This window comes from Arachis duranensis, chromosome 7 (genome assembly GCF_000817695.3).
Source record: "Arachis duranensis cultivar V14167 chromosome 7, aradu.V14167.gnm2.J7QH, whole genome shotgun sequence".
NCBI classification, from domain to species: domain Eukaryota; kingdom Viridiplantae; phylum Streptophyta; class Magnoliopsida; order Fabales; family Fabaceae; genus Arachis; species Arachis duranensis.
The window spans coordinates 5,720,952-5,735,299 of NC_029778.3; the positions used below are offsets into that span (position 1 = coordinate 5,720,952).

The 14,348-nt window shown below is 32.6% G+C and overlaps 2 protein-coding genes across 4 annotated transcripts; both read right to left on the reverse strand.

The window, feature by feature from the left end:
• Positions 1 to 3,427: 3,427 nt before the first annotated feature.
• LOC107496707 (uncharacterized) lies at positions 3,428 to 5,326 on the reverse strand. Of its 2 annotated transcripts, none has more exons than XM_016118020.3 (4): positions 5,187 to 5,326; positions 4,495 to 4,816; positions 3,844 to 3,959; positions 3,428 to 3,769 (listed from the first exon to the last, which is right to left on the reverse strand). In XM_016118020.3, the coding sequence occupies exons 2-4, from the start codon at positions 4,765 to 4,767 to the stop codon at positions 3,655 to 3,657; spliced, it is 504 nt and encodes a 167-aa protein (XP_015973506.1). In that variant the 5' UTR covers positions 4,768 to 4,816; positions 5,187 to 5,326; the 3' UTR covers positions 3,428 to 3,654. The 2 variants fall into 2 exon arrangements, with proteins under 2 accessions (XP_015973506.1, XP_015973507.1); XM_016118021.3 differs by having other exon boundaries at positions 4,495 to 4,811; positions 5,187 to 5,313.
• Positions 5,327 to 5,888: 562 nt separating this feature from the next.
• On the reverse strand, positions 5,889 to 13,898 carry LOC107496723 (protein argonaute 4). 2 transcript variants are annotated; one of them, XM_016118046.3, is made up of 23 exons: positions 13,542 to 13,898; positions 12,206 to 12,448; positions 11,422 to 11,627; positions 11,100 to 11,324; positions 10,845 to 10,981; positions 10,670 to 10,767; positions 10,488 to 10,585; positions 10,179 to 10,341; positions 9,919 to 10,035; positions 9,732 to 9,839; positions 9,060 to 9,122; positions 8,839 to 8,952; positions 8,590 to 8,755; positions 8,348 to 8,460; positions 8,064 to 8,201; positions 7,818 to 7,948; positions 7,627 to 7,692; positions 7,413 to 7,476; positions 7,218 to 7,329; positions 7,083 to 7,156; positions 6,678 to 6,772; positions 6,541 to 6,572; positions 5,889 to 6,336 (listed from the first exon to the last, which is right to left on the reverse strand). In XM_016118046.3, the coding sequence occupies exons 2-23, from the start codon at positions 12,443 to 12,445 to the stop codon at positions 6,161 to 6,163; spliced, it is 2,736 nt and encodes a 911-aa protein (XP_015973532.1). In that variant the 5' UTR covers positions 12,446 to 12,448; positions 13,542 to 13,898; the 3' UTR covers positions 5,889 to 6,160. The 2 variants fall into 2 exon arrangements, with proteins under 2 accessions (XP_015973532.1, XP_015973533.1); XM_016118047.3 differs by having other exon boundaries at positions 13,510 to 13,898.
• Between the last annotated feature and the right edge of the window lie 450 nt (positions 13,899 to 14,348).

A 14,348-nucleotide genomic window follows, 5' to 3' on the forward strand; every position in this document is an offset into this window, starting at 1 on the left:
CTCAATAACTTGTCTAATGGCCTCTAAAATATTTTGGCATTCTCTTAACGTCCTTGCTTTATATAATTTTATTTTTGATTCGTCCGGTCCGCATGAAGAGGCAAGGCCCATTGTTTTTACTTGACGTCCAAAATTATAATTTATATAGTTGAAAGGAGCTCTAGAATCTCAGCTACCATTGCGATACCACCGTCCCATTAAGAAGATGAAGTTTTCATACAAGACAATTTATGAGAACTACATATTTGTTGTAGTGGTTTTTGGTCAGGGACTCGGGCCACCAACATGGCCCAGATCCAAAACAGAAACTATTTTCAAGCTGACCCGAATTTCAAACTTATGTTTTTCTTTCTCGTTGGGCGTGAGACTGAAACAAGCCTACCTTGCAGAATGCAGCTGCTTGCTTCTCTTGGCAAATCAATCGTGCTCTTCTGTTCACCGTAACAGCACTTAGGTTCATTTTGAATAACAACTTAATTAAATTTTTTTTGATAAAATAATTTAAATAATAAATAACTTTATTAAAAATAATTTATAAATAAATTATTTTGTAGTTAAAGTCATTTTTTTAATTTTTTTATAAATTCTTAAATAACTTCTTAAAAAGTTACAATTTAATTTTAAAAATTATACCAAACATTAATACTATTATTTTTCATAAGTCAAAAATAAAAAAATTACTTTTAAAATTTCTCAAACCGGCCTTAATCTATCATGATTATTCGTAGGCTGAGTCCCAATAATTTCTTTCATAGCACAACCAGCAATGTGCCATGGAGAAGATAAGCGTTCCTGTTTAATAATTTTTTTATTATAATTATATTAATATCAACATAATTTCTATTGAACTGTTATATTATAATTTTTGTGCCATAATTATTTTTTAAAAGAAGTGGAGATGGAACCAATATTTTTCTATAATAAAAAATGACATAAGAAATTACATGGGTGATGTTTTATGGGGAGTTTGTCAAGATAGGCACAATATAGAAACTAAAAAAAGACGGTCCGTAATTAATATTTGTAAATTTACAAATAAATGACTTAATTAATGAAGTAAAGCCGATCAACAAGGTAGAGTACAAAGGAGTACATGTGATATTTGCCACTATAAGACATTGCCCTTCACCAATTCAATGCTCATCACACAAATTTTTCTTTAATAAAATTCTTGATGATTCTTATTTATTTAATTACTTTTAAAATATATATTTTATTAAATTTCTTTTTATTTAGTTTATTTTTTAACTATTCATTTTATTATCTAAAAAAATAAATTCTTATTCACTTGATTGTTATTATTTTATGTTAAATATAAAACTTATTTTATTATAGGAAATTGCATACGATACACTTTATGGGGTGCTTGTCAAAGTAAGCACAATATAAAACCTTTAAAAAAGAAGATAGGTAAGAGTACTTGTTAATTTATAAATAAATAATTTGATTGATGTAGTCAAATTAAATAAGTATTATATGTTTTGATAACTTTATTTTATGAAAGGAATGAAAACAATATCTAAAAAACTAGTTAAGAAAAAGAAAACATATAGATTTAGGGTTAAAAATTATTCAATCATTTATAATCGAAATGAGATTAAAGAATATATTAAAAAAGGGAGGAGTATTTAGTTCTAGAACGTTATATAATGTGGAGTACAAAGAGTACGTGATATTTTCTTACACTTTGTTTGGATGTAAAATGAAAAAATATGAGAAAAAAAATATAAGAAAAGAAAATGAGAAGAAAAAAATAAAAAAAGTTAATTTTTTTATATTGTTTTGATGAAAAAAATATATGAAAAAAAGTAAGAAAAATTTTTTTGTTTAGATAAAAAAAATAAAAAAAATTATAACCAAGTAAAATTTTGAAACTTTCAGCAGTTTTCTTTGCAAGTTAGGAAAGAAAACTTAGACGTAGTCTTAGTCCAATGTTTTTTTTTTTCATCTAATTTCTGTGCTGATCCAATTAAGAGAAAATTTTATTTTTCATCAATTTTTTTTTATTTTCTTTTCTTTTAATTTTCATTGATCCAAACATAATGTTAAAGTATATTTGGTTTTACCTCTTTTATTTGTTTAATAATTTTAATTAATATATCCGTCAAAAAAAACTATAAAAACTATTGAAGAACGATAAGAAGAAAGACCGATTATATAAAAATTATTAATAAGGACTTGCAAACTATTAACTAAATAAAGGAGTACTTATCTTTTATATATTAGACAAACAATTACAGATTAGATTTTATTCCACCTAATTGTACGATTGAATTTTTGTTGGGTCCGGATTTGGGTCCTTACTTGTCTTTATTATTATTTCATTTTGTAATATAATATTATAATGCATCTTTCTGCCAATAAAATAAAATAAAATAATTAAAAGAAAAAACTAAGGAATCCAAGAGAGAAGTACTTATGTTTCAAGAATTGAGAAACCAAATACCAAGGAGAGAGATTAACAAGCCAAGAATCTTTTAAAGGAGAGCACTTCGAAAAAATATTAAAAATATTTTTTTTTAAAAATGTTTACATGTATTATAATATTATTGAACATTTTTATTAAATTAATTAATAATTTAATTTTTAATAAATTATAATAAAATTAGTTTATTATAGCAACAATAATAAATTCATCGTCCGTATTATAATTATTAGGCCTAATTTGATTCGATCGATTTATACAATCTAAACCGAATCATATTTAAATTTTTTGATAAAAAGATAAATATATGCTGATTTTTGTTTTTTTAAAAAAAAGATCCAGTAAGTTGTATAAATTGATCATTCGACCGAATCTGATAACAATTAGGTTTATTGTTATTATTATAAAAAATTGATTTTATTATAGTTTATTAAGAAGTTCAAAAATAATCAATTCATTAATATGTCCAATAATAATAATAATATCATACAAAAATATCTTTAAAAAAAACATTGAGTGCGTCTTTATGAGCATCCTCCGTCTTTTAAAGCCAACCCACTATATTTTGTCGGAGTTATCAATACCCTCCCAAGAAATTATCTAATCAATATCTTACAATAGCTGATTGTTCTTTCAAAAACTATTATTTAGTCCCTTTGAAATAGAAATTGACTGAACTAGAAAATTTCAGTATTTTTTATCACTATACAATAATGCTACTCCTATTTTCGATGTTATTGTGCTTCAAGTGATATTTTAGTGTTAGCTGGTTTTAATTTTATCCAATGTTATTACGATTATGCAATTTTCATCAATCAATTTTGCCCATTTTTTTATTCCAAATTATCAAATTCAATTGGTTAAGCTATAAAGCAAATGTTACATAATTTTTTACTGTAAATAGCTTCTCGTTGATAATTTTTTGTTTTTGGTTAATTTTATATCTATATGCAAAAGTGAGAATTATATAAACACAACAAAGTGCGTGGAGTGTGGACTGTGGACCAAAAATTCAAATACCTAAGTCTGCATAAACTGCATTATAATCAGCAAAACTACAAAAACTTTGTCTGATTGTCTCCCCCTGCTGTTTTTCTTTATGGTGGGGGCAAAGTGGTTAATCACAAGTTCAACCTACAAGGACTTTAAGTACTCTTGTCACAAATACATTTATTTAGCATTTGAAAAAGGCTTTCATGGTTAATAGTCTATTCTTGTGAATAACTATTTCAGCAATCCTTACATTGCTCTTGTTCAAAGGTCAGTGTTGGCAATATAGCTGTAGCCTCACCTTCAATAACAAGCAGTTCACCATTCTTGAGGCACCTTGTTTTGAACTTTGCACTGAATCGCATTCACAAAGTTACTCCGTGTTCAAAAAGAAAAGGAAGAAACATCAATGTCAAGACGAAACTTACAGATATCGGTTTTTATTTTCTCTCAGATGTGTTGCTTCTACTTCACCAGTAATGTGGTCTCCAATATACACAGGGAACTTAAAATTCAAGCTTTGAGAGACATAAACAGCTCCAGGCTACAATCAACCAAATAATAATGAAAGTTACCAAGAAAGCTATGAAAAGAAAAATTCTTCAAATAAATTTCTTCTCTGACAAAATTTCCTTTTCAAATAAATAACACATACATACACACACTTAATTAGAAGGCTTTCATCAAGTTGGTGCCACAATTCACAAAATCATTGAAAAATTTTGGGAATGACATCGTTTACCTGAGATGAAAATAGAGTCCTTCATAATACCTAAATCCACCAGACATAAAGGCTTATATCCAAGCATGCATAGAATCCACGATGATACCTAAAAGACTATTTGTGTTTATTTCATGTTCCTTTTACCTATTAATAGCTAGAGAATGGTTATTAATTATGTTGAAGGTTGCTGAAACCAAACTATACTTCTGTTACTTCTCATCCCACTCTAAGCAATATCATATCATAGCCTAATTCATCCGTTTTAGTCACTCGAATTTTGTTACCAAGATCGTTAACTAACACATTTCCATATATCGATACCACAAATCAAAATAGAGATTAGGATGGGATTTACAAAATGTGACGAGATGATGCGAGGAAAGAGAGAAGCAACGAGCATCCCATGGACGAGAGGACCTTCGAATCCGACATCTCTGGCAGCCACAGGATCAGTATGCAAAGGATTAGAATCATGGCTGACTTTAGAGTATTGAATGACATCTTCCTCGGTAAAACGTCTTGATTGTCCTAGGATATCACCAGGCCTAAGCACTTGAGGAGTTGTTGCGGACGAAAACTGTCTCAGACTCGGAGTCTTGCTGGAAATTAAACTCCTAATGGGGAACATTCTTGAAAGGATTCAGCTCAAACAAAACAAAGCTCCAACCTTTCCTATACTGATCGGAAATCAAGCAAAGTGCAAGTTAATACAATCACAACTAACAACTAGATAAATTAAGCCACATAGTTACATACTCTTAATTATTTAGCAAATGCATTTTAGTTTTAAACTTGAAAGGCACTGATGCTGGAATGAAGGACAATGTGAAATGCAGCAAGCAGCATACAATTTTATCATCACTTCAAAAGTTTCACCCTAAGCAAATAATAATGAATTCTTGGGGGCATTGCAATTATCATTGAAACATTTGAACAAACAGGTGAGCTGCATAGCAAATATAACCATATGAAATAAGAAAGATTGAACTTCCAATAAATAAATCAATGACGAAACATGGAACTACTGAGAAAACGATTTGAACGTACGAAATTGGTTCACATGAAATGTGAAATAGTTCTTCGTTAATGACTTGATGAACGGTTCCGAATATCGGATGCTATAATATCCAAGCTCTCAATTCTCACCAAAAAATATAAGATATTCTGTCCCGATAAATCTCTTTTTCCTCTAAGTATTTTTATTACCTTAATGTATACCACAAACGTGTTTTTTTAATCCTTTTTTTTACCCGTGTATACATATTGTTGAAAGAATGAAATCAACAATAATCGTTACTAATTGTTGGAAATTTGTGACAAGTCTAAATACTGTCGAAAAAGAAACAACAAACTTTTAAGCACGAGTTAAGAAGCATTAAGTTGCCATGTCATCAAGACAAGAGTTACGTTGTACTCATTTTACATCTATTCTTATACTTACTAAGTTGACTAATAAATTTATTAGGCTAATTACTTTCATCCCAAAATTAAAACACTAAAACGGACGATTTTAAAACTCAAATTTCAAACCAGCCATGCCGCCATGCCATAATCAACAAACCCCAAAGGAAACCAAATCAGAAAATCATGAAACTCGGATATATTTATAGTTGGAGACTAAAGAGTAAAGGACCATACAGATCTAACTTGAAATATATATATACCTTATATTCTTATAAAAAGCGTTCTACATCTAATCATCCAACTCGACTCAAAAAATAGCTAATAAAACATAGCACATGAAGGCGATTAGATGAAACTTAGTCAGATGGATAACTTCATATATTAACTAAAAGCTACCATAGAATAGGAAAGACAAAACACATGTGAAAGCATATCTAAAATGCATCCACAGGTATTTAGTCTTTTACCCATATTATATGGCAATCAAGTCATTAGGTCTACGACATGGTTTTGATTGTATCCACAAAAGCCAAAGCTTATAAGTCTAAAAAACCAACATGTAAATTAAAATTATCCCTTGTTTTCTCTAAAGAGGCATCACCAACAGAGAGGCTTCTCTAACAAAAGAACATGGAGTTACAAACACTGTCCTGCAATTTGGGCAACTGAGGGACAGGAACAGCTCCAGCAGCAGTGAGTCCACCATGGCTTGATGAGGTCTCAGATTTGTCCTCAAATTTCATGAACTGTCCCATCTGAGTTGCAGCCAGGTGAGCATAGCATATTGGAGCAACTGAAGAGAAACATAGGTTATTATGAATTAGAACCTTGTCCACTGTATCTATAATGTTAAAATATATTTAATTTCCCAAGGTTTTCGAAGTCCGAAATTAAATCATGAACAATCACGAAATTGTTTGGGTCAACAAACTCTAAACTCTATTTAGGTTGACTCATGAGTTTTGGAAAGGATTAAAAAGAAATGAGTAGAACATACCAACAGAGATGGCAGTGGTACTCCTCTGATACCTGTGTCATACAACAAATTTCATTCATAAGATATAACACAAAATTATCTATCAAGATTAGTAAGAGTCTAAAAGTTGATTAGGTTGGGACCAAATTTCCACTTACACATAGGAAAGAGAATGAACAAGTTCCTGAAGATCATCTGGAGAGAAACCAATCTCATCTAACAGCACATGGTAGTGAGTAGGCCTGGTGGTACCCTGAGAGGGTGTTTTTAAAAAAGTTAAAAATGGGGTGTAATCATTTACAAACGTTTATGTTTAAAATGTCAGACTTAACTAGAGCATCATCAGAATGTACAAAACACAGACCAATTTGACTTTCACTAAAGAACTAGAAGATAAAAGTCAAAATAGAAGGAAGCATGACAAACAAAGGTAATAATGTGAAAACATTTATACAGCCTTCCACAAATTACTGGATGAACCCACATGACATGCATTGCAAACAGAGAAATTTAATTTAGATTCAGTATCATTAGGAGATGGCTCAAGAAAAGCAAATACTCACAATCATTCCAGCATGGGCACACATGTAAAAATCATAGTTCCGAGGGTGACAAATTTTGTTATCAATAACCGTTCCTGCAAAACCAAAAAAGATTAGCGGAATTAAAAGAAAATATGAAACCCACAAACTAATTACCAGGAGGAACATTGTCAGGTGATCCCGGCTGGAAAAACTTGGTATGGTGATTCTTCTGAGCAACCATCACCAAAAACTTGGGATCCCAGTTCTCATCCAAAAATTTGCAGGCCTAAAATTTTAAAATGTGGATACTCCTTAAAGATTAAGGTTTATGGTTATTAGAATTCACAATGAATAAGCTTAGAAGAAAACCTGAATGATTTGATCAAGTTCTTTGTTCAAAACTTGATTGAATTGAGACTCGCTAACACCATCCCTACATAAAACAGAAAAAATAACATCTACAACTGTCTAATTCTAGAAATTACAACAGCCTGAGCCAGCAAAAGATGCAAAATGAAAATAAATGGTAGGAACTAGAAAATAATATATGGTTCATAGCAGAAAACTTCTGAAAGAAGAATACCTGAATATAATTATATTATCAGGTTTCCTCTTTCCGGAACTTGAATAGAAGTCAATGAGAAGTTCCCTGAAAATAATAAAATAAATCAATCAGGTACTCAATTTACAGAATACATGAACATGCATGGAAAAACTGAATTGTATGGAAGTATCTATCAGGACAAGACTAAAATTAAATAAATAAAAAAAAACCTGATTATTCCTTCATCATCTTTATCAGATACTTTCTTAAATAAATTGTCAATCATTTCGACCTTGGGAGACTGTGTTCGAACACATGCCCTGTACTTAGATATCAGTGGCCATTGTCTAGAGCTCACCACCTGCATATTTAACACAGTAAGAATGAGAGCAGACAACCAAATTATTAAAACAGCCTTTAAAATGATTAAAAAATATATCCCAAAAAAAATACAAAGAAAAACATCAACCATTTACCGCAGCAATTGATGGAATATCAGATTGCCCTGGGGAGCCGTGGGACACATCCATGCCAAGAATGAGTGTAGGAGCTTTTGAAACAATAGGAATAGAAGGGGAGTGCTCCACACCTAGCAAAGAATTCAACCCACCAAGCTGCAAAGGAAAGGAAAGGGAGGAAAACTCCAGGTAAGCATAAGACAAAAGACATGTATAAATAAATTAGATACACTAGGCAAGACACATATAATACCAGATAATAAGAAAATAATAAAAGGAGGCAAGCCAAAGAAATCATGTACCTTTGCATTTATTTTCAACAAAACATTGGTCAAATACTGATCATTGACCCTTGTTGGAGCAATGCACTGGGTAACGATTCCAAAGTCAGCAAGGTTCTTCTTCTTCCAAGGACCTGGATGCACAATTATTTTACTTTAATAAGATGTCCAACTAATTTTCTCAATAAGGAACTTTATCAGTTACCGCAAGAATATACAGCAAGCTTATAATTTAAAAGTTATAAGTACTTGAAACCACTAACCATAAAGATCAGAGTTTTTCCGCTCTGGAAGAAGACAAAGCAGGAACTGAGGAGCCCCAGGAAGTCTAGACTGAATCAATTCAAACATTTTCTCCACCCTGACAAGCGGAGGAGCACGTCTGTTACTATTTTGTTCTTCAAATACATCAAAAGGCTGATCAATTATCTGTCAAAATCAAACAAGACAACGAACGATGTCAGCAACCCTTTTGGGCATCACCTAGCTCAATATAGAGTAAAGAAACTCACAATTCCTTTCATTCCTCCACATTTAATCAGGTCCCTGATAAGTCCATTCACATCACAGCGAGCAGAGAAGTTAACAACTGCCCACCTCTCAATCTTTGTTGGTTGGACAATTTTCTGGAGAAACAACAAGTCATCATACCACAAAATCAGTGTCCATTTGACTGTTTTGAACTACATAGAAGGTAGCTAAGGATAGTACAGAATTACAAAATAAGAAGTACCTTATTGTTAAAATTCCACCTTCCGTTCCTAGGATTGAAGTCTTCTCCATTCCCAAATTTCAGCTATACATATAATAATATTGAATAATCAGTCAGGAACAATGTTGTAAAAACCAAACTATGTATTAATTACCGAATGGGATAAAACCATTTATTGAAACAAAGAATGGCCGAGTTATATCTCTCTAGTCTCTATAAACAGCTAAAACCAAACAATAAAGATACATAGAGTACAATTTTATCAGGCAATGTCAAAAACAAACCTCCGGCCAAAGACAAAAAGAAATGGGTTATCATACAAATCTATTTTAGCAAATGCCGAGAGCAACAAATGGAATTAGAACAGAAACACAATGCAGCTATTTTTCCAGGCAATTGCATTCAAGTTATATAACACTAACCTAAATCCGGGAAAAATTTCATAAAACTTCACCATGCCTTATAATCACATAAACAATGTTTAAAAATGCGTTGTAAAATTGAAAATTGACATGCGTAAAGACCACAATGGTACAACATTGTGCTGAAGATACAAACAACCATATGTGCAGTTAACATCAAATTTCTAATAAAAGAAAACAAAAATAATTTCTCAAATTAATTAGCAGCTGTAAGTTAGCCTCACGAAAAGGGGTAAGTGCCATAAGAAGCAAAAAGATTACAAAATAATACCCTTGGAGCTTGCAAAACACGTCCTTCAACTGGAGTGAAACTATTGTTTATTTGAATACCACAGCTACGCAACATGGGTTCAGAAGCATAGTTGCTGGTTTTGAGGGCCTGGAATACAAAGATGAGAGCCCTTCAGAAAGACATTTAAATTTGAATCATGTTGCTACAATAAATCAGTGAGACTTACATCATTCAACACCCTCATCCTCTCCTGCGGTTTTTGCCTGGATTTCTCGACCAGAGAAGCCCTTTGAAGTGTTGACAGTGCTTTCGTGTACCGTTGCAGGGATACCAAATCGCAAAGCTAACGCCGCCAAAAAAAAGGCAAGGAAAAATGGTTAAACATGAACTTAAAATAAGTGAGTTGCCTTTGATTTTCAGTATCTATAAGGATAAATTACTTATTGATAAGAGGCATCTCAAAAGAAAATCTGTAATCTTTTTTACCTCAAGGGGGAAATATGTTGGACGTTTCGGCTTTCCAACATTGATACAAGGAAGATCACCAGAGTAGCGGAGCTCTATATTGCGTTGTTTAACAAAATAGTCATATACAGTCACTTCCGTAGTATCTTCACCATCTGCTCCACCTCTGGTCTTTAGAGTAAAACTATAATGCCCACATGATTAAAAGTTTCACTTACAATGGAAAAAGCAATTCATTAACTCCCAAATAGTTGTGCATATAGTGGGAGTTGGTTAATGATAAAAATGGTATTTCACATAAAAAAAAAACATGTAAAAATAATATAATACGTCTGCTCTTTGCATGGGAGTTCACTGAGACCAGTAATCTTGAACTCCTGATTGGAGGGACTAGTTCTAATCCTCAGATTTTTAAGTGTCCTCTTGGCCTATTAGTGAAAAATAAATAGTCAGATTAACCGATTTATAGGTAAATCAGTCACAATATGTAAATGTTCACGGGATGCAGTTACCTTTGCCCAGTCAAGCGAATAGGGATCTCTCACATTCTGATTGGCAATTAAAAAGTCCACCACAGGCCCAGGAGTAATAATCATGGTAGTTGAAACATCTACAGTTGGGATAAAGCCCAAATATTAAGCCAAAAATGTTCAGGTGATAATATGGAGTAGAATAGATAGATTATACCTATATTGAGTGACAGGCCACTCTGAGTGGTTCTAAAACTTGAATGGAAGCCTCGGCAACCGAGAACCCCCCCTCCTACATCAGCAAAATTCTTTGGATCATTGTGGAAATAGGATTGGCGCACAAGCAAGCATCCTCTGCAATATTGGCATCATGAAGCATCATACAAAAGAAATATAAATTTTGCACTGTTGTCAACCAAATTAAACAGAAAAAGAGAACAAAGAAAAACTACAAATAGTATAAAATACGCACTGCTTGGCAGCATGTTGCCTCAGGATGATATCAAGAACTCTGATGGCTTCTTGATAATTCTCAGTTTCTTGCCCGCGTAAAGCATTGGAAATGGCTTTCATTGGAATTTTGGCGGCAAAGCTAATCTCAACTTTGAAAGTTTTGGCACGGTATGGGCGCCTCACTCTCTTCCTATCACCTTCGTTGGGACTTCCATGACCTTCAGGGCTGCAGTTTCCATTGTTTCTATAGAAGGGATAAAATTAAAAACATGTAAATTATATTGCTGAAACAACATGAAAAACAAGGAGAATTAACCAATCACAATCACATGCAATCCAACCTGTTTGAGGTAACATCCTCAAGAACAACAGTAAACTCAAGCTTGTTTCGAGCTAGAGACCCAACAGTGAACAAAGTTTTTTCACCATCATAGGCGAAGTCCTTCCCATTCAACTCCGAGTCATAAGTTTCCTTAACTTTGTCTATCACTTTCCTTCCAGCACCCTTTCCTTCCACAGGGCGCCCATCTTCATAAGAAAGAGCCACCTGTACATATGCATAGCAAAGCATGTCAAGTTAGAGTGCAAAATAAGCAAGCAATATTATAACCAGCAGGATAGGAAAATAGAGAGTTAACCCAGTGAAACACAAGGCCACCACCATTAAGAGCCAATACCCTACTGGACCACTAGGCATCCTACACCTAACAACTGCAACCAATGCAAAGAAGTCCAGGATAAAACCTATATATCAGGTCAATTCCATTCAAACAATATCAATTTTCTGAGAATACATAAAACATAAAAGTTCAATCCAAGCTCCATATAACAACTCAACAACAACATTGAGTCATTACTGTAACGGCACTTCACAGGCAATAGTGTAAATATATGCATGAGCCTCAATCATTTTAGGTGTAACATGCACAGGTGTGTAAATTAAAAAATCATAAAATATATAACATGATAACCTCTGCCTACATTACCCTTCACTAGCTCGCACCTTAAGAGACCTAACAAATTGATTTACATTTGGTCACTAATATAATCGAGTATATAATTAGAAATAGATAATAATTATAATTATAATAATAAAGCGATATAAACTACAATTGAAATACATACACTATACTGGTAGAATTCCCCTTCAGTGTTGTTTACATTCACTTTGAAGTGGTTGGTCAACAGACTCAGCTTCTGACCCTTTGAAGCTAGACCGCGCCTGGCTATTGGCACCCGGGTTTTCTTCGGTGGCTCAGGAGGAAGCTCCTCCTCTGCTTTGGCAGGCACAACATCTGGTGGGACGGGTGGTGGTGGCGGCAGAGAATCCTCGTGGTCATTTCCATTTGAGCCGAACAAATCCATTTCCTGTACATAATCACACAATTATGTGAGTATCATTATAATTTCACCGTCAAATTAAATAGTAATAAGTTTACTAGTATGTATAGATAAAATAAACAAATATAAAATAACATGAAAATCACATAGAACATAAATATGCATGTTTAAGAATAGTAGCAGATCAAACAAGCATTTCTAGGGAAGATAAACCTGATTTAACTAAAAGATTAAGTGTAATGGTCATCTACTAGCTCTGCATGCAACTCTTAGTAATGGTACTCATAACTATACAACATCATCATTATCAGCATTACGGTATAACTGCGTTCTCACAACACGTTTCAATAATATAAAATACAAAATATAAGATAAAATTATAACTAAAATTCAATATATATTTTTCTCTGGACTCCTTTTTTTAGAAAATAAAAACGTGCGAAGAAAACCTACATGCAATGTGAAAAGCGCAAAAACGAATACGCATAAAAGTTATGCGGCTATAAAAAATGATAAATAAGTAAATAAACCACAGAAAATAAAAACAAAGTTCATCTCTGACAGCAACATAACAAATCCATGAAGCTAGAAGCAAAAAATCCTCCGAAAAGGAAAGGTAAACAAATAGAAAACCACAAAAAAAAAAACGGCTGAGTGTGTGAGTGAACACTGAACACATTAACCAAAAATAGGTTCCCCACTCAAAAATGAAAAAAAGAAATTATAAACAACTGTTAAAAAATCAAAAACAAAAAAGTCTAGTGAAAACAAAGAAAAAACCCAAGGCAGAGTGAAATTTTGAGCCAAAAAACGCTTCACTACATAACAGAGAACAAAACAAATTTGAACCACAAAGACACGCAGAACTCACACATAAACAGTGAACAAAAAAAATCCTAGAAGATCAACCTCTAAAACGTACAACATAAAGTCACATTACATAAATTCATCACTTGACTCAAAAACTAAAGTAAACAAACCTATAAATCGCCACCAAAATTCAAAATCAACAACAAAAAAGTAAGAAGAACTCAAAATTAAAACGCAAATTTCAGTGACGAAGCTGAAAATGAGAGAAGAAAACACACGGAAGAAGGTTCTTCTTCTCCGTCAGGCTCACCTCAGTGAGTAACAAACCCTAGAAACGAACGAGAGAGAAGAAATGGAAGAGTTTGTTGGTGGTTTTGGTTTTTGAGGGTACAGTGTGTGATGTGTGAAATGGCGTCAACACCAACAACGCTCTTTCGCTCTTATACTAAAGTGTGAGGAGTGACTCGGTGAAGTGAGTGATATCAGCTACGATGAGCTAAGTCTGAGGGTTCTGTACGGTGGGGTTGGAAATGATGTGGTGCGTTGGATCTCGCTTGGTTGTGATGAAGCGTTGAGATCAAATCAGATGTGTGACGTGGCGTTCTGTTAGATTTGGTGGAGAAGAACCGTGGAAAGCGTGAGGACGGTTTTAGGATTCGGGGTGGCAGAGAGAGAGGGAGGAGAGGACGAGAATGACGGACTTCCGAGAGAGGAAATGGTTATTACGTTTATTGGGACCCACTCCTATTGTTTCATTAAAATACCAAAATACCCCCAAGATTTTGCTTGTATTAACTTAGAGAAATTGGATATATCATAAATTTAAATGATAAAATTGTAATTTAACAGAAGAATTTAATTTTGATGGATTATTTTAAAGGGTATTATATGGTCATTTACTCATTTTATGGTCATTTAATTGTATTTATGTGTTTGAATAATTTTAAGTTATAAGTTTAAATACATAAATTTTTATAAAATAATAAAAATTAATCTAAATCAGTCTAAAATTATTTTATTTTATATTTATTATTATTGTTTTTCTAATATTATTGGTTTAAAAAGTAATTATTTTTATTGATATAATAATATGAGTTTTTTGTTTTGGTGTCATAAT